Source organism: Struthio camelus, chromosome 2 (assembly GCF_040807025.1).
Source record: "Struthio camelus isolate bStrCam1 chromosome 2, bStrCam1.hap1, whole genome shotgun sequence".
Lineage (NCBI taxonomy): Eukaryota > Metazoa > Chordata > Aves > Struthioniformes > Struthionidae > Struthio > Struthio camelus.
The window spans coordinates 59,786,348-59,811,224 of NC_090943.1; the positions used below are offsets into that span (position 1 = coordinate 59,786,348).

Consider the following 24,877-nt stretch of genomic DNA (forward strand, 5'->3'; position numbering starts at 1 on the left):
CAGTTTCTATTCATTGATGCTCAAAACCATAAATACTGGCATGGTATGGTGATAACATGTACGTTTTTGCTCAGAAGGCAGTGTAAGCTCATAAGTAAATGAGTGTGTCTCTGAGGGCCATGGCAAATTTTTCTGCACTGTTGAATAAATGAGGGTCAGGGAGCAGTGCCTTGGCCTGGGGCTAGGAAGGATGTGTTTTCTCACATCTGTGCTGTAAAGGGCTTGCAGATTTGTCTTGGAAAGAGCTAGTTGGGGCAGTCTAAAATGAAACCTGGAAGCATGCTAAAAAAGTAGTCGTGGACAATCAGAAGGCCACTCTTCATACTCAATATCTGGCCTTCTTTTATTTACCCAGAGCCATTTGCATGCAAGAAAGTTTCTCATCCCTCAACCTCAAAGCTTTAGGCAGCTTTCTGCAGGTTGCTCATTGATACAGACTTCTCCCAAAATCAGTTTAGTAGTCTGACAGCATCAGTCGTTTGCTTTTAAAGGCTGAGAGCTGTTTGTGTGCTTTCTGTGAAGGGACTTAGTGGAATTCTTCTTCCAACATAAATATCCTTCACTATGTACTGCAAGAAATAAACGTATCTGTTAGGACAATAGTCAGTGTAGTACAGATGCCTAAATGTGTCCATTCTCCATTTTTTTTGTAAGGGAAGAGTTGATGCAAAGGAGGATTTTTTTTTGTTATCATTCTCTCTTCTAACTAGATGATTTTTTTTTTTTTTTTAGTTAGATAGGGATTGATCTATGCTAGGCCAGATGTTTTAATTTTTGAGAGTTTTGCAGAACTATATCTTTTTTAATGACATTCAAGAAAAGCTGCAATTTTCAGAGCTGTATTTATTTAAAATAGAAATGAGTGGAAAAAAAGCTAATTTCTCAACATGTGGTGCCAAGCTGTCTAGCAGCTATAGAATGTTCTGTTGAACCAAAGGCATATTTTTGGCTTGGGTTTCTGCTCTGCATGTTGTCTTAACAGGCAGTTGATGAGACTGTTTTCTTTGTTTGTAGATGAGGTCTTGTCTGAAAACTTCTTGGACTACAAGAACCGTGGCGTCAATGGCTCTCACCGTGGTCAGATTATCTGGAAGATTGATGCCAGCTCTTACTTTGTAGAGCGTAAGTATTTTTCCAGTCCTACTACAGCATAGTTCAGTCACTGCAGAAAGAGAATTGAACTGCTGAAGTTGTTCTTAGGATATGCTCATGCCCTATATGTCCTTTAGGAAAGGCCAAGAATATTATCAAAAACTTTGAATGCATTAGGAGTAACTGAAATGTGTTATGGAGTAGTGAACCACAGTTTCTACTAGCACATACGTTTTGTGAATATTGAATTACTTACTTTTTTTTTAAATGCTCCTATAAGCTATTGACTATAATTGGGACTGTATTGTTAGCAATGAGCTGCATTAACTTTAATTGTAGTAGTTAAAAAAAACTGAATTTGGGAACATAATTTGCTCCAGGAAGATTCATACTAACTCTTAACTGGAAAGAAAATGTTATAGTGGGTCCAGCTTCCTCTGGATTCAGGTGGATTCAGAGACAAAAGGGTATATTTCTAAGCATTGTCTAGGTTGCTGTAACTACAGGTTGATATACTTTGATGTAACTATACTGATTTCAAAGGAGTTTCTCCTCATTGTTTTCATATATTGCCCAGGGAATCCGAAGCAATGTAGTGTAACTGTTTTCCACGACTCCCATCCCGTAGTAAGCAAGATATGCAAATACTGAATTCTCTTATACAAAGTACTATCTACCTATGTACCTACTGTACACCAAGTTAACAGCATTTCCAGACTTGGCTGTCCCACGTCCCTGTCCAAACTGAGCGTGACCATTCATATCCTTCCTCTTTTAAAATAGTCACCATGTGTGGAGGAATTTATGACCTCCAGTTTCACCAAAGTAAACATGCACTCTGCTTTGCAAACAGAAATAGTGAATTCAAAAGAGTGGACTGAGGTCTATAGCAGAACATCTGTGGTGAAAGAGCTATAATTAAGAAGGAGTTAAGTGTAAAGAAGTCTAACGTGCAAAATTTCAAATTTTCATTTGTACTGAAGTTTTGCAATGGTCTCCTTTATCTTGCTTGGGCAAAATTCAGAAGTGATGTGTAAGCAAATACAAATTGCATGACAGGGATATTGCTCTCAGATTGTCTGAATTTGAAGGCAATGAAGGGAATCTTTAATGTAACCTAAATTCCAAAAGGAATTAGAAAGAATATGAATTATACTTGATTAGATTTACCTCTGATTTTGACCTCAAGCATCTGGTATCAGCGGGAATGCATTCTGCTGCCTGTGGATGTTTTGCAGATATTCAGTCCTAGAAACAAGTTACAACTTTGCAGTATGAAACTATTGCTAATATTCTGTAATTCCTGGTGCTAAGTTAAATTGAGAATTAACAGGAGCTGCTGAAATGTCTGTTTTTTCATCCTGTATTTTAAGACATGCATTTGGGGGTAATTTTTTAATACTAAGAACTATGATTATAGTTATCTTGATTTGGGAGCAGATAAACACTGTGGGATCTAACCTTTAAAGCAAAGGCTCTAGTTTGCAGCTGCTTTTTTGAGCTGCTGTAACCAAGCTGTGAGAGTGATGATGCTTTCTTTTATCTGTTAAAAAAAAGTATGAGAGAGGAAAGGTAATATCCCAGAAGCAGGTTTTGAAGAGGCCTCCTTACTACCTCAGTGTACTGAGGAAGGGTGGAAGTGGAACTGGGTTACCAGTTGCTTTCTTGTCCAATCCGCAACAGAAGAAGTGAAGGCAATGTGAGTGAGAAATCCATTGGAGAAAACCTCTTTAGGTAGTCCACATTTCATTAAGGGCTCAACTGCACAGTGAGTTATGGCAGCTTAATAAGTTGCCTCCGTTAGCTGAGACTTGGTAGCTGTTGTTAACTGACTGTGTGCAAACTCTTCTGTTTCTCTACTGTGAGAAAATGCAGCTCAGCTTAACCGTCCCTCACTATGCTTTAAACTAAGTCATACTACATCGTTGTTGGGCAGCCACGTTTGCTTTGTTGTAGCCTCCCTGTTAGAGTGGTAATTTGTCATGCTGCCATCATCTGATTGTGAATCTGAGCCCTGAGACTGCATTCCGGCACTCTCATCAAGGACAAGTCATTGCCCTCTCCAGATTTAAAAGAGAGGAAAAAGAAGTAAGGAGTAGTAAATAACAGTGCATATGGATACCCGTAGAGTTGCTTGACTATTTGAGTGGTGAAGTTAAAGCAGTGAAAAATGTTTATGTAATTCATTATATCTAGATGCATATTTGAGAGTACCTGCTCATTGTTGAGCGTGATATGTGAAATTACATAAGCTTTGCAGTTGATTAAACATTACGTTAAAAGCTGCAATGTTCAACAGCCTCGTGTGTTTTCTATCTAAAGAAACATTTTAAACCACCTTTCTCACACTTTTGTTTTTTGGACACGGATGGTACCTTCCTTCCTTTTCTGTTTGCATAGCACGTAATGCAGTAGCGCTTACGGGAATCAGGCAGATACTAGTCATCACAATCAAACTCATCTAAGACATCTGTTTTCTTTTTCTTGTCATTCACTACAGAACTTTTTGCACTTCATTCCTTATTTCAAAAGATTGCTGAGAGAATCTGAGAACAGAACAAGAGCGTGTTCAGTGGTCACGGGTTTACTTGACCCAGTACTCTGTCTCCAAAAATGGCCAAGAACGAAGGCTTGGGGTAGCATATGAAAGATAAGAAAGCATTAGTGACTCTTCTAGCTGGAGTTTTCTCCATTTCTGTTAATCTGTAGCTCGGGCGTTTCCTAGCCCGAGGATAGATTAAAAAAAATAGAATAAATAGCCAGGTAGCCTTTTTATTTGTTATTGATCAAGGATTATAGTAGGTAGATTAATTTTCAAGGAATCTGTGCTGTTTTTCTATGCATTGTGTTATACTTTCTCTACCTTGTGATTGATTGGAATCTCACAGATTATAGTATTAATTCTCTATAAAATAGGAGTGGCTCACTTGCAAAAGCAGCCCTTCATTGCTGCTTTTGCTTTTCTTTGTAGACGCCTGTGCTTTGGTATCTCTTCACCAACTATTACTCAAATGTACCAGTCGCATAGTGCTTCAGAAGTTATGTTACACACTGCAGTGTTTGGCCCATCACAACTGGCAGGAGAAAGGATAAAGGGGAAATCACGATACGGCCCAAAGAAGAATCAGTCTTACGTAGAGAACGTAAAGTTCCCAAGACTGCACCCCAGGAGGACAGATTTTGGAGCCTATTCTGGAAATGTATAAACGTTAAACATTTTTGGTAGTGTTAATGTCTGAGGTAAAATATGCTTATGGGGACCACTGAGGTCATCCTGTCCAACCTCAGAAATAGAAAAGTGATACTTTTGCCATCAGTTTGACTTTGGGAATCCCCCCCAGGTATTTCTGTGTCACATGCAAGGAAATTACCCTTATCCTATTACCAGTCAGCCACTTGAAGTAAAGAGCTTAGATGACATTTTTGAATAATTTATTGTTGAAGAGGTATATAAGTGAACTTGAAAAATCATCACAGATATTAAAGGCTGACAGATTTGCAACAGTAAAATCCCTATCGATACAAAAGAAGAAACTTTAGGAGAGAAATCAAGTAAATGCATAGTCATTACCATTTTCTGTATTTTGAATCTATAGGTATAGAAGGCACATAATGTGCTTTGGAGTGTTTTGTTCAAAATCCTTAAGGTTTCCCAATGCAGTTATCCTTTCTTTCCATCAGTTTTAGAAATTACCAGGAAAATGAAATACAACATTCTCATTAGGTAATCTGCAGTTATGGTACAGAAAAGCACCATTTAGATAGAGAACAGAAAACTGACATCTGGTCATTGTAGGTGGGTGCTAGTTTGCATGCCAAGGTCTGGAACACGGAATAGGAGTAAGTAAAGGCAAAAACTGCGGACAATTATTTTCCTCATGATGGTAGATGACCACAGCAGAAGTCTGCTAAGAGAGTTATTACTGGTAATTACTGGCAAAAAACATCGACCTGGCAGACCACCCTGGACCAAAATAGTGCACATCTTGTCACTATGGTCAGAAGAAGCTATAGCAATATTGTGAATGATCTATAGAAGTGTGTCAGGAGTGGGAAGACACAGAAAAGTATGGGAAGAAATTGAAACCATTTTTTATATGAACTGCACTGCTTCTACTTTTATGAAACTGAAATTCTACAATTTTGGATGCTTTCCTGATGTTATCCTTTCACAATATTCTCAGGGTGTTGCCCAGTCTGAGTCATTAATAATAGTTACTTTTTCAGATATATTTAAAATCACAGTAAGTTAAGAAAATGGTTTTGTGCAGTGCAAAACAGCTTTCTCTTGTTGGTACAGGTTTCTACCTTTTGGGGTATTTGGTTGAAATATGTGCTGCTTTTGAATTTGCTGATAGTCTAGTTTAAGATGACTTAGGCAGCCCTGTTACTTTTCAAGAAATCAAAAAGACAATTTCTTTATATATACCCTTACAGCATGCTCCGATACCATGGCCGTTTAAAGTTCATGTTTGTTTTATAGGCTTCTATTTATTCACCTTGAAAAGGATTAATATCTTTGGGTCCCAGAGGCATAAGCCTTTCCGATTTGCGTATCGCAAACTTGCAATATAATGTTGCCAGACAGATATGTAATTGGTGTGAGCCAGAGAGGGAATTGCTTCCAAATTGCAGCATGAATGCAGGCAGAGCAGAACTCATCTCCTATTAATAATGCTCAGCATATAAAAACCCTTAACAGCTGCAGAGGCAATGTCGCACTATGGCCAGTTTTGCACTTCTGCAGAAGTCTAGCAGTTTGGGTTTTATGACAGCCAGTGATAAACAGTAACCATCCACTGTAAACATGAAATGGTTGGAGTTTGGGGGAGGACGGAGGGAGGCAACAGAGGTTACATGCCACTAGGGATGTGTACTTTGTCTATGTTAAAGCTTGGAGGGCTCTGCAGTGAAAGAAGCAGCCTGTAATGGGTTTTCCAGGAAAGTAAACATGCTCTGCTTCATTGGAATTTCTGGCACAGTTTTGCGGCTTATGCAGCAGTACAGAGAGAGTGCAGTAGACCATTTCACAGAGGTGTGATGCAGCATCTTCCTAATAAGCACACTATCAAACTAGCATTTCCCTGAAAGGTTAAGAAAAGTTTTTACACCATTCAAAATTGCATTGAAGGTAGCCAGATATTTGGGACTTTGCTCAGTCTGCTAGGCTTTTTGTAGATCATCCTATGTAACAGTAAGAAAACCTTTTACAAACGTAACCAGTCATCTGTATAGCAGTTACACATGGAAGCTTATGAGCTCAACATCCAGTTGTTTTGTTTAAGTTTGTTCCTGTTGTTGCTGTTGCATTTTTAATAGCAATAATTCAGTAGCAAGGGCAGGTGACAGGCCGTGCAAATAGCAGAAATAAGTTATTTATTCCTGTTGACCCTGAGAACTAGTAGGGAAATAACGATAAAGAAATCACGGAACTAAACAAGTCAGAATGCACTTGCTGGGAAGACTGGTAGGAAATGAACAATATGTCATGTATGTGCATGTTTCTGGAAGGTAAACAGAAATGACCCCAAAAGTGATATACAGCAATGCCTCATCTGGGGCTCCCTCTAGAAAAACTATGCTTTGCAATGCTTTAGGAAGCTGAATTAAAGCCAATTCTACTTGCAGATAATTGAAGGAAGTTGTAGTCTCAAAGGTTTCCAAATAAATGAGGTGGGGTCATATCAAAACAAGCTTTAATGAAGGTGGAGTTCTTGCAAATTTTTCCTTTTTCTGGGCAGGCTGTTGACAAGTCCAACCCCCCAAAATAATTTCCTGTCTCAGTTTTCATTACCCCAGCTTCTCTTAAGTCACATGCATCTGCACTGAGGAGAGAATGTGTGAGGAGAGAAAATTGAGATAATAAGGCCATCACAAGTCCATCTTTCCTTGCCTTTGAGCAAAGTAGAATATTCTACATGAATTTAACTTCCGAGAGTTCACAGATGATAACAGCTGCAGCAAGACAGAAATATCTTCTTCAGCAGTATAAAAACTATTTAGCAAAATGGTTAACGGTGTCAGAGAAAGAACAGATAAGCAATAGACCTGTGCACAAGAAGGCACATGTACTGTCAGTGTTTTTCCCAAGTCCTTAGGTAGACATAGAGTTTTGAGGTTCCCTCTTTTCATCATCTTGCCCATGTACAAATTTTATTGACCCTCTTTGATTTGGTCTTCCCCATGTGCACACTCAGTCCTTTTTAAATTCCTCTTTTTTTCTCAGCCCAATGGTCCTATACAAGCTGACTGTTCACCTTGAAACTGGGCTTAGCTCTGGGAAGAGAAAAACAGTGTGAGCCTGGATGCAGGCATTTTCCAGTTAAGAGCTGTTGCAGTTCCTCAAGAACCCTTTGCTTTGGATCTCTTGATCAGCCCTTTAATCTTTGCCATTGCTTCTTTTCCTGTTGTTATTTTTCTTAAAAAGTCTTTTTGTGCCAAGATTGTAGCCAGCAACCTACCATACATGAAAACATAGGTCAATCCACTGAAAGCATCGCACAGCTATTTCTCGGCTTCCTGCGGCATTACACTGTGGTACTTAACTGTGACACTTCTCTGCAAATCAGATTTCTCTTTTCTCTTCCTCTCCCTTTCCACAACTTGTTTTGACACTTGGACATGTTTTGTTTGTACTGTGGAGATCAGCCCTGTTGGTTTATTCCTCCACAGAGAAGTGTGTGCTTGTGGGGCAGCACATGTGCTTGGTGACATCATGTTGGGACAACCTGGCTGGGCCCCACACTATCTGATCTCTGCTTTTCATAGCAGTACCTAAAATTATAAAATCTCTGTTTGCACAAAGCTGAGGTTGAAGTGGGAGCTCTGATGTGTTGGCAGTAATAGTTTCAGGAAGCTCTTTCAAGGTGAACCGAAAAGCTTTAAAAGAAAAATAATGCCTGATTCTAGACATGCTGAAGTCGGAGCAAGGCTTTCTTCACCAAGGCTTAGTTCCCAGTCACAGGGACAACAGACACATAGCCCTAAACAAGCATAGCCGTTGTATCAGTGTATCAGAGACTGAGCGTCTCTTAAATCCTGAGCCAAAAATCAGGAAGTTACAGTAGGATTTAACTGAAACTTCAGACCTAATTACACTGAACTTTGGGGCATCTGGGACATGGTTTGACCCACGGGTCTGTTCTTGTTTGTTACTTTTCAAGGAGCAAAATTCAGTATTGTAGCCTGTGATAGCTGATGGCTTGTAATGTGGAAGCAGGGAGCTGTGCTCCTTACCCCTCTTGACATCTCTTCAAGGAGGAAAATCCATGCATTGTGGCCAAAGAGAAGAAATGAAAGTGGAAACATTTACTTGTCATTTTTAAACCCCTCTCACATGTTGTCTCTGAGAGCAGTTCTGTTGACAGGCCTACATTTGACGCTTAGTGAATTAGGATCACAGCAATTTTTATTGTTTGCATTTTTTTTATTTAATACCATATAGTGGCTCAAATAAAGAGCAGTTCCTCATTCTTTTCTGTGTACTAAGATAGTATCTGTCCTAAAGAGCTAAGGCCACGTTTTTAAAGGTGCTGTGTTCAATGCAAAAGTTTGAGAGCTATGCCTCAAAGCTGAAACAGAGAAGATGGATTAAAAAGTGAGAGGTGGAAAGAGAGGCACAGAGAAAAGTGACTCGGCCAGTGCACGGGTACAACTGGAAATAGAACTTTAGTTTCTAGAACCCTGCTTAGTGTCTCATCTGCTATTTTAGGCAGTCTTTAGTCTGCTCGCAGTGTGTCCTATTAGAAATTACTTCAGAGTTGTACCTTGCAAATAAAAGTGCCCAGCTGCCTGGTGCATTCCTTTTCCTTTTGTTCTTTAGGGAGCAGAGCTTTTGAAAGTTCTGCTTCAGAAAAGAGGAGAGGGTTTGCATAGGGCTGTTCTGGCTTCATCAAAGTTGAGTAAGCCTGAGAAAAAGTGGTGTTGAATGAGCTGGCATTTTGCCTCGTATTTTGGTTCCATCTTTTACTTTTAAACCAGCTGTGGGCATCTTGAATTTGCTTGTTGTTTTCCTTTCCAGGTGTCATCAGGTCAAGGAACAGTGTTAGCTTCCCTCCCAGTTCAACAACCTGACTCTTGCCTGGCTCATTCTCTACCTAGGAAAGCAAAGATTATCAAGTCTCATTCACTGAACATAAGGCTGATGCAGCTGGCTCCAGCCTTATTACTTCCCTGCAGCTAGGTTTATCTTATGTACACAGAGCAGCACCCAGTGCTGCTGGGTAACCCTGTGTTCTGGACACACAGACTGTAGTTTCACACCCGGACTGTAGTTTCAACTACCAGCTGTGCCTGGCGTGTTGTGGCCCAGAGAGGGAGAAGGGTGCAGCCTGGAGGGGATGTCCCCTAGCAGCAAGCTAGTGTCAAGTGGTACCTGAGGCACCTGCTGTACCTCCTGTTGTGAGATGCAACATCATGTAATTTCATACCTTGGGAAAGATATTAAACTGAGCGTAAAGGGAGAAAAAGCACAGCCCTTTCCTGTTCTCCTGTTCTCTCCTGTTCCTTCATTTATCGTATGTTTTCTTCTTTCTCTTTATCTTTTTTTCTTGCATAGATCTGCCAGTGCCTAGCTTGACATAGGGAGATTTAAGGGGACACCAAGAAAATTGTACCTGTTGGAAGGAACAGGTTGTCTTTGAGGCTCATTTGATCATAAGGGAAGGGGAAAATTGACAGAGGGTTCAAATGCTCTTTCCAGGCAGGAACTCTCCTTATCTTGCTCTGAGTTCATTGCTTAACACCCTTTATAGGGTGTTAAACAGGTAAGTTTTGAAGGGCAGCCTGTAGTGCTGCCACTGCTAGGACATTGAAAAGAGGTGTACGCTCCTTACAATAGCTTCCACTTGAATCTATCAACAGTGGGGAATGCCATGGCCTTTCCATGCCCCTACATTAAAATTTGTGGACAGCTGTAGTTTCTGCCCTGTTTTGCACTGCTCCCCCTTCTCCAGATCCCACTGAAGATATGAGGTAGGGCCTACGTCCTTCAGGATTTCTGTATTCGCTTGTTGTTCATGCATTTGTTCCACAGCCTGGAAGAATTTAAGTAGACGCTGTCAGACCACTCCGTGCCTGTCATTATATGTTCATTTTGGTTCTTTAGGAGTCTAACTGTAAATGCCAAAGTGTGAAAATGCTGGTTCACATACATGTTTATTTTGCGCTCCAAATCACATCAGCAATATCTTCAGACATGTTATACTTGTTTTAGAGTTAGAACTCTTTTGTCATGTATTACATTTTCTGCCTTGGCTTTGATATCATTCAGGGAGTGCACCTGAGAAAATGAAGAGACATTCTTGAAATCCAGTAGTGGGGTTAATAACTTTTTTTTTCCATCTAACCTAGTAAATGAAAGGTTTTCAAATTTCAAATGGAATTTGAAAAATGCATGAACAGATATCTATTGTTTTGTTTCTTTGAACTTTGGATGTTAGTATTCTGTACAATGGATGCTGAAGTCATGTAATAATTTATTTTAATGGATCCTACGTAACTCGGATAATGTTGTTTTGTGCCTGGTAACCTTTTCTGCTGTTGGCACCAAGAGATTACAAAGTCAGCTCTGATTCACAAATTGGTTAGTCTTTGCTCCGGTATGTAGGAGACCTATACTCTCCCCTTGGATACTGCTGTTGGGCATGTTTCTGATACTGCTGCAAGACAGTAAATTCCCACGGATATCAGTAAGAACTGCTTGCATGCAGCAACTGTGTGCCGTCAGACCCAGCACCTTTCATATGCAACCAGGTATAAGCTGCCCAGGTGCAGACTTTGGCCCAAGTCGTTCTATCTTTGTAGAAAAATGGAAGATGACATTTGCATAGAAGGCAAGTGCAGTGGAAATGGGGAGCTGCTGCACCTGGAGAGGTATCAGCACACACATCAAAAAGGTTAAACTTACTCCAGAAGAATGCAAAGATACTGAGCCTTGTTTCAGTTGTTTTCTTATTAATTAAAGAAAAATAAAACTTATTCAGTTTTTTTTTAAATTAAGGATATAAGTTCATCCCACAGATGAAAAATAGTTCAGGAGATAAGGAGAATTCCTTGGCAGTGTGAGATCTCAGCACCGTCCAGCTTGGATGTTTCTGTTTATGGAGGTCTGCCCAGGTACAGGGGTCTCAGAGCAAAGGGTAAATCACTTCAAGGACTTGCCTGAGAGAGCAACTCAACAGGCTGCTTTAATGATCAAGTCCATCAATTGTTTAAAGGTCCTAAAAAAGTAGATCAGCATCAGTCATTTAGCATTTCTAATTTTGGTGGGTTTTATAGGTTTTTTTTTTTTGGTAATCCTGTAAAAAAAACCATCCAAGTAATTAATCAAAACAGAATGTAGAGGGCATGCATTAAACACAACATTTTGCTTACTTTGCGGAGGTTATGAATTTGCTTCCCATCTACTACAAGGTTCTTTTATACCTCTCTACAGTGGTAAGGCACCTCAAGGGCTGCTCTTAAATATCCAGTGTGATATAGGAAAATCTCAGTATAAATGGTGATAAATCCCTTTGTGTAATACAGAAGTTTGGCTGTAGCCCTGCTGTGTTGTTATTTGGTCAGCTATTGAATGTCTCTTGAGGCTTGTAGTGGTTATGGTAACATTTATGCAACTCATGCATGGAGTTTGAACAGTTTTATTAGGTAGAAAACTTATTTGACCTTCCGTGAGGGTCTTACCTGGCTCGGGAGGGACAAATTATATCTATGTTGTAGTGCTATAGTAACTCAACCTGCTTCTGAAAAAGTGCATGTATGATATAGGGAGCCTTTTGATATTTGGCTTTCCTTGCTAACCAGCTAGTAAATCTAGCCCTGTTGCCTTTTTACTCCTGGGGTTTCCTGCGGTAGGACTCCCAGATGTCAAGAGCACCTTTTAGATCCAGAATAGACTTACTTAGCGAGTTGAGAGGTCAGCAGGAATGAATTACCTCCCTGCAGGGTTCCAGCACTTTTGCACAGCAGAATCACCTTTCTGCAAGATCTTTAATATTGGTGATAGTATTTTAACAGACTCAGAAGAATAGTGTACTATACTTTCAGCTACTCTCCAGCCCTTTCAGTACTCTAGATGTTCACCTTTCCCCATTAGGACCAGCTCTAATTTCCTCTTATATCTCAATGTTGAAGACTTTTTATTAAAAAAAATTTTTTTGAAATAGATACTTTTGCTGTAATTGTTTCTTAATTCAATCTCCATAATGATGCTTCTCTCTGTCCTTCCCCTTTCATTAAATTATCTATGCTGATTTCATTATGCGTTCTCTCTTTAAGTAATGTCCTGCCTATGGATTTTTTTTTGTTTTTAAGTCTCCTTTATCAAAAGTAGCTGCCTCAGTGAGACCTCTAATAGAAGACAGCAGTGTTTAGTCCAAACCCTTCCTCCTCCTTAGGTAGCAGGGCCTGTGCATCTGACAGATACTTGTTTACTCCTGAGAAGGTAGGAAGCAGACGTGTTGGAAGGTGACATGTTTACTTACCTTGAGGAGCTGTCACGGCTCACTTTTACCTTTAGACACATTCCTGAGAATAAGTGCTACAAGCCTGATTTCTTCTTTCTTGGGGGGCTGCTTTTAAGGCAGCTTTACACGATTAGACTGCAAGTATTGATAATCTTGCTTCCACTGCCTGGCTTCTTTACACCATAAGAGAGGCAAGACCACAATCACAGAGTGACCCGGGGTAGAAGGGAGCTCTAGAGGTTGTCTGATCCAACCTCTGCTCCAGGCAGGTCCAATTGGAGGAGGTTGCTCCAGACCCTGTCCTGTCTAGTTTTGAATATCTCCAAATATGGATGTTTTCTCTGGACAACCTGTTCCAGTGGTTGACTACCCTCATAGTATTTTATTTTTTCCTTATATCTAATAGGAAAAACAATGATAATAGTAATGTGACCGAAATATAAATAGGACTCAGGCATCAAATATGAAAGTAGAACAAGTCTAACTTCTTTTTTAAATAGTGTTTTTCCCAATTCCTCTCAATTTCTCATTTCTCCTGCCCTATTCCTTTTGCATGACTGGATGCTTTATGGGTCACATAGTGTGATTACCATTTATTGGAATATCCAGAAAGGAAACATCATGAAAAATAACTTTTTTTTTTTTTAAGTATTGGGGGAAAATGCTCATCTTGTAAATAGAACACACAAATATCAGGAATGGTAAAAGGAAAAAGTCATTTGCATCATAAGAAGCAAAATGGATGTCAGCCATGAAATAAATTGCTGTTCTGTAACAAGCGTGAGGTGTATCTGGGGGTAGAAATATTATGAGCGATGCATGTATATCAGATTTTAAGCTATAAATGTTCAGCTTGCCAGCAGTCTTCCCTCAGACAGGGACTTTAGGCTGGAGAAACATGAAACAAGGACATTGGAGTGTGCAAATACAAACCGGAAGAAGCACCCGATATAAACGTATAATCTTTTTGCAGTAGAGAAGCACCAGGGAGTTTTCACAGGTAGTGCATGGTAAGGGCTTTTGGTTCCCAAGGGTCCCACTAAACTCAGCAGTCAGGATGTTTAGGGAAATTGCTTTTTGGTGAAGCGTTCATCTCATGCGTGTCTCTCTCACATGCCTCTGGCTTCGAAAATCAATCTGCACACAGAAAAGTTTGTTAACACTGCAGTTGTCTAGCAGAGGCTTTGCAGACTTAAAGCACTTGCTGGCAGTTCTGCTTCCCATTCTCTATGGCTTTAAAGTTAGTCTACGGTCGAGAACACATGAAGGTGTGTCAGGAGCTTCTAGACTTTGCAGAGTCTGTTTGTCGTCTTACTACATTGCTGTTTGTCAAAGCTCCTGAACAGCACTTCCTGAGAGTGAAGTTGCTTTCTAACCTGGCATCCCTGAATTACCCCAGAGAACCTGCACAAACTGATATGTGATTAAAACCCCTAGGCTGTCAAGCAACCCTTGAACAACAGATTCATCACACCAAAAAGTGATGCGTGTACAATGTATTAGATGATTCAGTCTGCTTGATCGCCACACAAGATTTAGGCATGAAAGAGTTTTCCTCAAAAGAGAATACAAGTGCCCTATTAAGATTTTGCTTTACAATGAGGAATTCTCCGTAGATTCCCCAGTATATTAGCTAGCAATTATTTCTGGTTTCTTAGCCTCTACAGTGTGTGTTAACCTAGAGAGCTCCTGGAGGTGCATTTTTTCTGTTCCCATTGCTAGAGGTATCTGCCTGGAGTAGAGTCTACCCTGCTTCTAGCCAAAGATGGAATGAGCAAGCCTTGCTCACATTGATTACTTTTATTTTCTGATTGATCACTGTGGCATCTCATGGTCATGTGGGGGTGAGGGGGAGGATGAAACTATTTCCTTCCCTTCTCTTGCCTAAGGTTTCTACATTTACATATCTGTGGTATTCCTCAATTAGCACATTTCTGGATTCAGGCTTTGAGCTATTTACCTGTGTACAGGATATTGTGGCAAATTTTATAAAGTGCCTCTGAGGAATATAAAATATACATATTTAGTAGAATTACCTTTTTCATTTCTTTTTGTGAAATGCATGAAATCTGTGCATGGCATGTCATGAAACTGAGAAACAGACTTGAGTGCAGGTATAGTTTGACTTTATCCTTTGGTTTCTTCTTTTTCTTATGTTCCTCCGTAGATTTAGGTGAATCCATCATATACTTTTTTTTATGTTAAGGTGAAACTGTAAAAGAAAAAGCATACAGTGACGTTTCAAATTATAGAGCCTCAACTAAAAGACTGAAGCAGAATCATCTGTGGCGATTTAAGACATGACTACCCCTCAATTGTCTGTGTTGGCTCTCCACTGGACACAATATTGCACCACCAAACCATTTTTAGAGTGATCGTTTGACTACTGGCCTTGTTAACGGTTGCTATTATTCTGGTAGCTTAGATCATCTTTGAGTGCTAATCGTAAAAGCCGCTGCTTGTTACCAGGCGAGTTAATGTGAGCAAACAGTTGGGGTTTGCTCAGCTCAGATTATGTAGGGATTCCAGATGTGTGGGGCTTAGATGTGGAACTGAACTCACCCAAAAGCCTTTGACTGTTGCTGTTGTTCATTACATTCCAGTGCAAAGGGAGTTTTCATGAGGGTTCATGCTGCTTTTTCATTTGAATTTCACTCTGACTTGAAGGGAAGAAAATTAGACTGTGCAGGGAAGAACTCCGCTGCAACAATGTTGGTTTCCCTGACTAAAGATTTGTGGTCATCAAGCAGGTCAACCAAGTTTCTCACGATTTCCACCTTACAAACGCGGAGGATTTGTAGACAGAGTTAATTCAAACCAAAGCTTAATTTAAAGCTTATCCTGGAAACTGATGAGCTTTTAGCTTTGCTGCAAAGCAGAGTTGTTCTTCGGAAAGGTTAATTAAAGTCTCATTCTTGCTTATAACAACTCGCTTTCATTCAAATAGTAACAGGGTAGTGCTCTTACAACTTCAGCATCCTGAGCCGTGCTTTTTGTACAATGCTGTGGGTGGCAGTTGTGTGGGGGGAACACATGACAGTTCAGCCAGTGGTGATTACAGCAGGGAGTGGGTCTTTTGAGGGATGTAAGCAGCCAACTGGAGGGGTCTCTCAGTTGTTCTCTAGAGCATCTGTTCCAAAAGATCCAACCTCTAGTTGTATCAAAACCACTTAGCAATGTTCAAAGCAGAGAGAAGTGTGACAGTGCATAAGTGTAATAATCCGCATGCATATTTTTCAATGAGGTTTGAGCTAACTTGCGTTACATTGCAACTGGAACAAGCTTAAGTTAAATGAGAGAAGGCACCTGTCCTTGTTGAGCAGCTCTGTGGACAGCATGATCTGAACTGCTTCAGGATTTAGAGACTGAAATCATGTACCTGCTGTAGTCAAGAGAATCTAGCTGTTCATTTAAATGGGAGAAGAATCTCACCCAAAAGCATCAGAATTTGCAGTGTTTTAAAATTATTAACACTCTCCCTTCTACATATTCATAGAAAAGCATGAAAATTTGGTAAAATTGCCTTTTTCTCTTTGCACTTTTACAACAGGAAACATAACTAAATAAATTGCTCCTGGGAATTAAATTTTCTATGGTGGTTTAAAGCTAGTACATGGGTGTTTTGTGGCAGAGCTGTGAAACCATGAAAACTAGGTTAATAATGAACCCCCTTAAAGAGCCTTAACGGTAACGCTGCTAGCAGGCAGCTCTGTAATTACTACTTCTCTACTAAGTGTGTTGAGTTGCTGTGATGGATTAAAAGTCTCGCCTTGTCCTTTCTGCTACTAGAAAATGACTCAGTGGAAACCTTTTAAGTGTATAATGTGTGCAAAGATAAAGTTTCTGCCTCTAAACTAACCTATTTTGGTTTTGTGCAGTTAGGATAATAGAATCTGGTCTTGCTTTAGCAGATCTATTTCTTTTTGTAAATTTTATAAATTTGTTGCATTTTAGATGCAATAAAATGCTAAATAATATCTATGTGACATGCCTGAATAATTTAGCCGACGTAAGCATATTAGGTGCTGTGGAATATAAATCCAATTGCTAGTGAATTTAGCAGATTTTTTTCTTTAGTTAGATATTTTCAAACAGAGACAGTATAGCAGCTTTATAAACATTTTGGAGAAGGGCAGCAGGACTGAGTAATGTGTTGGTGTGAAAGGAAAGGATTATAGCTCAGGAGACTTTCTTTTGCAAGGAAAATAAGAGGTTCATTGAAATCAATTGGAGTTTTTTCTGTTAGCTTTAACAAGAGATGGATCAGGCTTTGGATAACTAATATGGAACAGATCCTAGAAGATATTTTAAAAAATAAATTAAACATAAAATTTGTAAGCAGTTTTTGTTATGCTGTGGACTAAGAATTACTTAGTCCTTCAAAATACTTTCATTTTGGAAGCCGTAACTTGTCAAGGTTGACACAGATTCTTGGACACTGGCTTCTGACTCAAAGAAGCATCTGCCAGCCCTCCCTGGGGTCGTGACACTGACATTACAGTAGGTATATTCTGTAAGCTAACAAGAAGGTGAATACTGGAGACACATTTACCTGTACTGGAGTCTCAGTGGGGCATTCAACAACTGGATGTCCGTGACAGCATTATACAAGTGGGCAATATATATTTGCATATGCTTTCTCTGACAGACCAGCTTGACACTAAAAATGCATGTCTTACGCTGGCCTTCTGCTACGAGGTAAATTTGATTTTTATGTATCCTCCTAGCGCATCTGAGATTTGAGATCTGGAATATACGTGTGTTAGTAAGGGATGCTTATTTGAAAACAAGAAGCTGGATGTGTTGTGTGTATTAGCTAGTACAGATCCATTAGTTTATGTAAGGTGATGTCAGTTCACAGCAGATGAGAATGTAAGGATTTTGTTTTCAGATTAAAAATTCTCAGAAGAAATAGAGGAAAAAGCCCTACAAATCAATCTATTGCACACCTGTCCTGGAATTCATTATCTCTCCTTTTAAAACCAGAAATATCAAATTAGTAGGGCACCTAGTTCTGTGCTCCTGTACTCTCAAAACTTCATTCATGGTTTTGTTCTTTGTCCTTTCTTTTTCAGCTCCTAACACTGTATCAAAAATGACAGGTTTACTGGTGATGGTTAATAAGAAAGATACTTTAAAAATCATTTATTAGAGTGGATTTTTTAGATTCTTTTTCACCTGGTAATTCAACTAAAGAAAGTTACCTATAAACACTTTTGCAAAATCACCTTCTTGGCAGTGTGTTTTGTGCTTAAAACGTATGAGGTAAAGAGTCGTGATGATTGGATGGCAGGTGCAGGGGGATGCTTGAGCATCTGAACAACTAGTACTGATTTCAAAAGGCTGTTGTAAGCAGGCGACAGTTTCCCTGAAGGTGGTGAAACCCAAACAGGTGATCTTAAAAAAAAATCCTATATTTGGTTAATACATCTGCAATAGTTTATATAGTAAGGATAGATGGGCTGTGTCTAGCTGTGTGCCTGTTATTGTTGTCATTGCATTAATTGTAAACTGACATTTGCATTCCAAAAGAGCTGCCTTCCATAGTGGTGACTGTTTCTATCCCAGTTCTTCTCCATGTGTTGGCTGTAGGCATCTACAGCCAACCAGTTAGACCAGCAGCTTTCAGTCTTGCTTTCTAGTCCTTCTTTCGTTGGTTGCTGGGGCAAGGTGCCAAACAAGAGTGCTTCACCCCGTACTCTAGCAGTGGGGTTTATAACATCGGGGGTGACAGGGTTGCAGTCCAGGAATTGTTAAAGCATAAAGGTGCCTGTGGTTGAAGGCGAAGTAGGTGTAGGGGGTATCTAAACAAACAAATGCTTTAAGAAGTTCTGGAATGTACATTCCAATTTTAGTGTGACCTGACTGATTTCAGCTTAAGTAATAAGTAGACTTAAATCCGGTGATAACCTACTCAGTCCAGTCCTTTCAAGTCAGCATGGAAGTGTGCATGGAGTGCCTCCTCTCGACAGAGGTAGATTCACCAAACCCCAGCATATACCTATTGGGAATTTAACTATTACTGGGTCATTATGCTACTCCTAGATGCCAATAAATTTTGCTGGGGTTGATTCTGAATGTCATCATGAGTGTTGCCCTATGAGAGACAGTAGTTTTCTTTGGTGACAGAAGAATAGACCCATTATTGTTTAAACTGGTTTATGAAAGGATCAGCAAACACTCGTATTCTTCTTTCCTTCGGCTTGAGTAGAAAGAAGTATCATTTCCCTCCTTTTATAGAGGAGGAAGTAAGTCAGGAAAGGCTGAAACTACAGCAGGTCAGTGGCAGAGGTTAGACAGAATCAAGGTCTCCTGACTTAAGCCTTTTCATCCTATCCACTGTATGCTCAGTACATTTCTGCTAGAGATGGCAAAGTGGTGGTAGAGGTTCTGCTGGCCACTTAAGATCTCCAGCATTATCCCAGGCACAGCCTATCTTCCGACTGCGGTAAGAGCCACAGCACTTTACTTTTGTCAGTGTTGCTGCATATAGGCTAGCAAAGGTTGAGAATCACTTGCCTGTGGCCATAGGAGGCCACAGCAAGAATGTGAATGCTGAAGTTAGAATTAAGTACCATATTTTTATGTATATAACTGGCAAATTTTGAAAGAACATGCATAATATATATTTAACTGTGAATTAGCAGTAATACATGTTACAAACGCGCAAGTGATTCAAAGGGAATTTACTCCAGAATCATCCTTTCTCCGCTAATTCTCCTTTTTTTGGATGCCCTTTACCGCTGCTTTTGATTTTGTCTAGCTTATCTGCAGACTTATTTCTAGAAAAAAGTATTTTAAAAGCCTAGGTTATCTTCAGGCCGCACTGTGTAGGCATCCCAGTGTGTGTGGACACATAATAGCTGTGAGATCTTGCTCAAGCTATTGGATGATTTGCATTAGGGTTTCCTTTTCACAGTGCAGCAAATTCTGTGGGGGTTGAGAGTGCTCAGATTTGAGACCTGAGCCCTTACTTTAAAAAAAAAAAAAAATTTCCTATCCATAACCTTTTTGTGTCACTGCCACAGTTTCAGCTTGGATGGGTTTGAGCAAGTCGAGAGTTACTGTTGTCAGGACAGCAGCTCTGGAGACTTGCAAACGTCCAAATGTCAGTGCCAGCCAATGAAGCGTACATCTGTGACTTGAACCGTGGGTGCAAGCAATAAAGTGCAAAGCCAGAGAGAATGCAATAGCCAGCTGGCAGAGATCCACAGATGAGTGACATACTGGCATCTGGATACCTTTTCCTCAGTAGGAACTAACAATGATGTGAAGACCATTTTTTACAATCCCCAAGTGTATATTTTGATATATTTTACTAGAGACTAAACCTTTCTAACTCCACAGTACCTTGTCCAGGCTGCTTATGATTCTTTGTCCCATTGCTTCTTTAAGTGTAGTATGACGCATACTGAAATAGTAGGAAATGGATATAAGATGTTCCGTTTTACCTGCTATAAAGTTGTATGGAGTTTCATTGATTTACACAGATGCAGCATCTGGTTCATAGTAATTTCTCCCCACAGTTCTATACCTTTAATGTGTTTAAAAACAAAATACAGTTATCCAGAGTTCTCATCGTTGGATTCACTAGTCTTTTTACACTCAGGATATTTTATCTTGCCTCCCAACTTAATTTAATCCATGTGTAGCCCATTCTTGTTAGCTAGTAGGAGACTTTGGAATTGCTAGTTTTCCAAAGTGACGTTTCATACTCGACTACAGCAATTTTCTTCTCTAATTATAACATTGCAAGTAAATGGTGAACAGAAGTATTAAAAAAGAAAAATAATCACAACAGGAGATTGCAGGGAGAGTGCTAAGGTGAGAAGTAATGACAGGTATAATACTTCTTCCTTAGCAGCTTTTTGATCTTTTTCTTCTTGACACTTTGTCCTTTAAGTCTTATAAATTCCCGTGGAAATTGACAGTAGGGACCATAGCAGTGGCAGCTAATCAAAATGGCCTTGTGAACAGCATTTTCTGGATAGGTGAACAGCCACGTATGGGCCATTTCAAGCCAGAGTGTAAGAAGTCATTCACTATCATGTGACTCAGCCAAATGCAGCAATTTACCTACTTTCTGCTTCTCCGATCAAAAATGTAAACTGAAACACAATCTTCTGCTTCAAGTAATCTTCTGCTTCTTGCAGAAGATTACTTGAGAGGCAAGCCTCAGAAGAGCAGCAGTGTTTGATGGGTCCCTCCTCATCTGTGTGAAAAGAGAGCAGAGAGGCTCAGTACTGTGTTCCAGCGTTCTCTATGATTTTGAATCCAACTATAATCAAAAGCAGAAGTCCAGTTCATGGTTCCTACTAAAATATGGTAAAGCTCTAATGAGCAGGATTTTTTCTTCAAGCAGTTCTTAACGTTCTTCGGAAAACATCAGCTGGATTTTTACATTCAAACCTGAACTCCAGTATTAATGCTCACCCTACATCTTTCTATGTTGATTCAGATCCTGAACCCTCCATAGCTTCCCTCACAAGATGTTCTTTCTCTTTGACATCTTGGACAGAACTCTATGTCACCTCTGTAGGCAGAAAATCCCGTGAATTGCTTCCCTGTAGAGGAGTTTCATATAAAGGACCAAGCTCACTGTTTCTACATAGTCTATCACTGTGCACAGTCCATGTAATATGTATAGTAATAGACAGACACTGACATCGGTTAGATGCAAATACGTGAAAATGTACGGAGAGCACAAACGCACTCCCTAGGAAAGGAATGGGACCCACTGCCTTCCTTTACTGCCAAATACAGAAGTGAGCAGTGCTGAGGAAAGAACGATCTGTGACACTTGAACAAGGAGGATCAGAGGCACTGCTACAGGATTCTTCTTTCTGTGGATCCTACTGTGGCTCCTCTTTTCCTTCGTCTCTGGAAAAGGAGGGACATCATGTAGAGCAGTGCTGATTCCACAGCTCGCAGTGCGTATGCAACAGTCGTACAGTATGTGAGCTGATATCAAAACAGAAGCCATGATAATGAGGCGGATTGGAGTGCATGAAGCGAGAATGCCAAGGGCTTTTCTCATCAAGATGTTTAGTATGCTGGCTGTCAGCATCTAAGATCCTCTGATCTGTGGAGATTGCACAGGCCCAGAGAAAGAAGGGAACTGCAAAGGGGCTGTGTGTCAGTAGGCAATTCTGGGGTCTCCAGCATGTCCTGAGGTAACCTGGGCTTTGAGTTTATTTTTCAGTTTACCAGTCCTCACTGGAAAAAATAAATCTGGCTTAACGTGCATCTGACGCACGTCCCTGCTGGGTTTATCAACACGCACTGGAAAGGAGTTCCAGCAACACTCTTTTAACAGGATAAGGCCAACTTTTTATCCGTTAGACCCGGGTGCAGAACTGTATTTACAAAGGCATTACGCTGATGGGGTTTCACCAGCCTACAGTGTGGCTCATGAATCTTTGTGAGAAATCATTCTCTGCCTGCAGTTTCTCAGCAAATAGAAGGAACATAGCCCCACTATTCTTAAACAAAGGATTTGTAAGACTAAGGGAGGAGAGAGGAAACTCATACCTTGGCAACATAGCTGGCATGCAGTTTTTATTTAAGACTTATAGTTCTGAGTGAGCAAACCCAAATAATTATAGGTGTTCTGGATGTGTAAACAAGAGAACGGCTCTCTGTTGGGAAGACGCAGAAGTCTGTTTTCCTTTGATTAATTAATGCTTGCAGGACCTACACAGGTAAATCTTCCATACAGTGAGAAGCAGATAGATCTCAAAGAATGCAGTTTTTCAGAATAACTGAACTTTACAGAATTTTGTTCATTGCATAACATTGCAGTACAAGGCTGTTCGACTCATACTTGTATTTAGTAATGTAACAAATATTTAGTGATAGTAATTACGTACTGCCTGCTATTCATTGTGGCAAAGAAGGAAAAAGGTATTGTGAAAAGGAACAAAGTGTTTGCCAGATGGTAACATGAATACAGGAATACGGTGTGCCAAAGATTTCAGTCTCCATTGTGCTACACCATTTTTGTGCTATACCTGCCTTTTGTATTCAGAAGAGTTACAGTGGCAAAACGCAGGTGCAACTATCCTTGTTTTCCCCTCATAATGTATAAACCTATTAAGTGCCCCGTAAATAGGACCAAATAATCCTGCGGACAAAGTGGAGGTGCATGCCTTTCTTTGGGCTGCTCCCTCATACGTTATCTTTGCGACTAGTCTTTTAAGTCTAGTACTTAGAATACTTACCTTCTTTTTTGTCTTCCAGATTATGTAAACAATTATCTTACATTCCTGTTGTGGTAGAGCCAGGAAAGCCCAGAGTTTCAATTGTAATAGTTGCTTCCACATTCTTGGGATATGTAACACGTTATCAGTTGTCTAAAGGAGTATCGCAGCACCTCTTACTCTTTCCTGTGCTTGAGGCCAGTAACAGATGCCTACTGAGAACCACTCTCAGCTCTTAATATAATCTAAAGTAGCATTTTACTGTCTTTTACTTGTGCCAGGGTGTTTGTACTATGACAGCATCGAACAGTCTTTGTTGTATGGTAACATGATGTGTAATTCTCTTAATCACCCCAAATTGCTTTTAAATGTAATGATTAGAAACAGCAGCAACAAGCAATAATGTACTACCGTAGTGGGTAACTGAAAGAATTTGAACGCTAGGAAGCTGCTTCTACAAGCGTTTTGAATTCTCATTCAGCTGTCTTCCCAAATTGACTGTTTCTTGCTTTGTTGTCATGGAAATATTAGGCTAAAAATATCTTGAGATATGCAATAGAGATAAGGAACGTGTGCATACTAATTGTGAAGTGTGATAACTGTATTAAAAAAGAAAAGCAGCCCCTATTGTGATATCATGAGTAATAGTTCTAAGCTCCTGATATTCTCTTTTACATCCAGGCGCAAAGGGTTTTTATGTAGGTAATATTCATACCTTGCTGCCCAAAGACTTAATTGCAAGATTCTCTTTGTGGAAAGTGAGCTGCATGGTTTGTGCTTTACTGACCATAATTAGCTCCCAACTGGAGTTATACTGTGAGTTTTAATATTGCACATTGTGGCTACTAAACACAAAGAAGCTAATGTTATAAAGCATTCTTATAGTAACCAGAGAGAGCTTTGCACTTGAAAACGTGAAAAGATGGGGCTTCTGACCCAGGGAGTTTGCAGAGGAACCAGAGAATGGATGTGATATGCAGGAGGGGCTGGAAGAATGGTGAGTTCCACAGTTGTTTAGTTTTGGCATAGATATTTCTTGAAAGGTGACTTTCTTCAAGGGGAAAAAATAAAACTGACTGATGGCAATGTTATTCTAACTTCAAATGCATTTGTGCTTATTAGACATATGTGATCAAAGGCCAGCTCGAGAAATGCTGGAGTAAATGTCTTGAATTAAACTGCCACTGATGTAAATAAAAGCATGAATCCTCCCTAGTTCCAGTGTGGAGACCTTAGCCTGGCTTTGGATTTGCAAGATATCCCTTATTATGCTACCCTTTCCCTTCACCAGGTAGACCAGGATAAAGTCATGGCTTATACTCTCCAGTGTACAGATCAGTTAGTATAAGAATGATGTAATTTTCTGCTTGTATAAATCAGCAGAAATGCCAGATCCATGCATGTTTCCAGATCAAGAGGAAGAAAAAAGGGTTGTGACATAGAAGGGTGTGTTTGAGGCACTTTGCTCCTCTAGGGCTACTTCTGAAGTTTATATATTATCTCTTGCCCAAGGCTGTGCCTAAAGGCATAATCCAGCTATATGCGTTTAATTAAGGCTTTAAACTACCGGTGCCCTGATAAAAGCAAGGAGTTGATGACTCACAGACAAATGCTCTAGGAGACAATTAACTGGAGACAGACATAATACTTGGAAGTCTGAAGAATATCATATTGCAGCAGGGGCAGGCAAGAAGAGCATGTGTCATCTGGTCCATCCCAGTGCCCGTCAATGGGAAAGAGAGGAGGGGCTCTTGCTTTGTCTAATCTTCCTTTTTTAGGCAGTGTTTAGCTATCTTATAGATCTGAGATTATGCGTTTATCTGTAGGCTCTGAACCCCCTACCCACTACCTCTGCTGACACTCAAAACAAAGCTCAGGGGTGTCAATATTTCTATGATGTTTTTATTTTTCTATGTATTTATATAGTGTTTTAATATGCATGGATGTAACTGAGAATGAAATTAGGCATTCTACCTCTAGTTCTAATTCTTCTCCTGAATATTGTTGGCAGCCCTAGCATAGCTAAGAGGACAACTTGGTTGTAACATAGTGAAACAAATACCTCTGTGACTGAGGTGATGCTGATTTCTAGTGTACTTGGAAGAGCCACTCTAACTGTTA

At 39.9% G+C, this 24,877-nt stretch overlaps 1 protein-coding gene across 8 annotated transcripts in view; it reads left to right on the forward strand.

Moving 5' to 3' along the window:
* Window positions 1–24,877, forward strand: part of HECW1 (HECT, C2 and WW domain containing E3 ubiquitin protein ligase 1) — a 308,997-nt gene that overhangs the window by 137,778 nt on the left and 146,342 nt on the right. For all 8 annotated transcript variants that reach the window (XM_068935996.1, XM_068935991.1, XM_068935998.1 and 5 more), the window contains one exon: window positions 1,015–1,122. In XM_068935996.1, coding sequence (XP_068792097.1) covers window positions 1,015–1,122 — 108 coding nt within the window. The remainder of the gene's footprint in view (window positions 1–1,014; window positions 1,123–24,877) is intronic.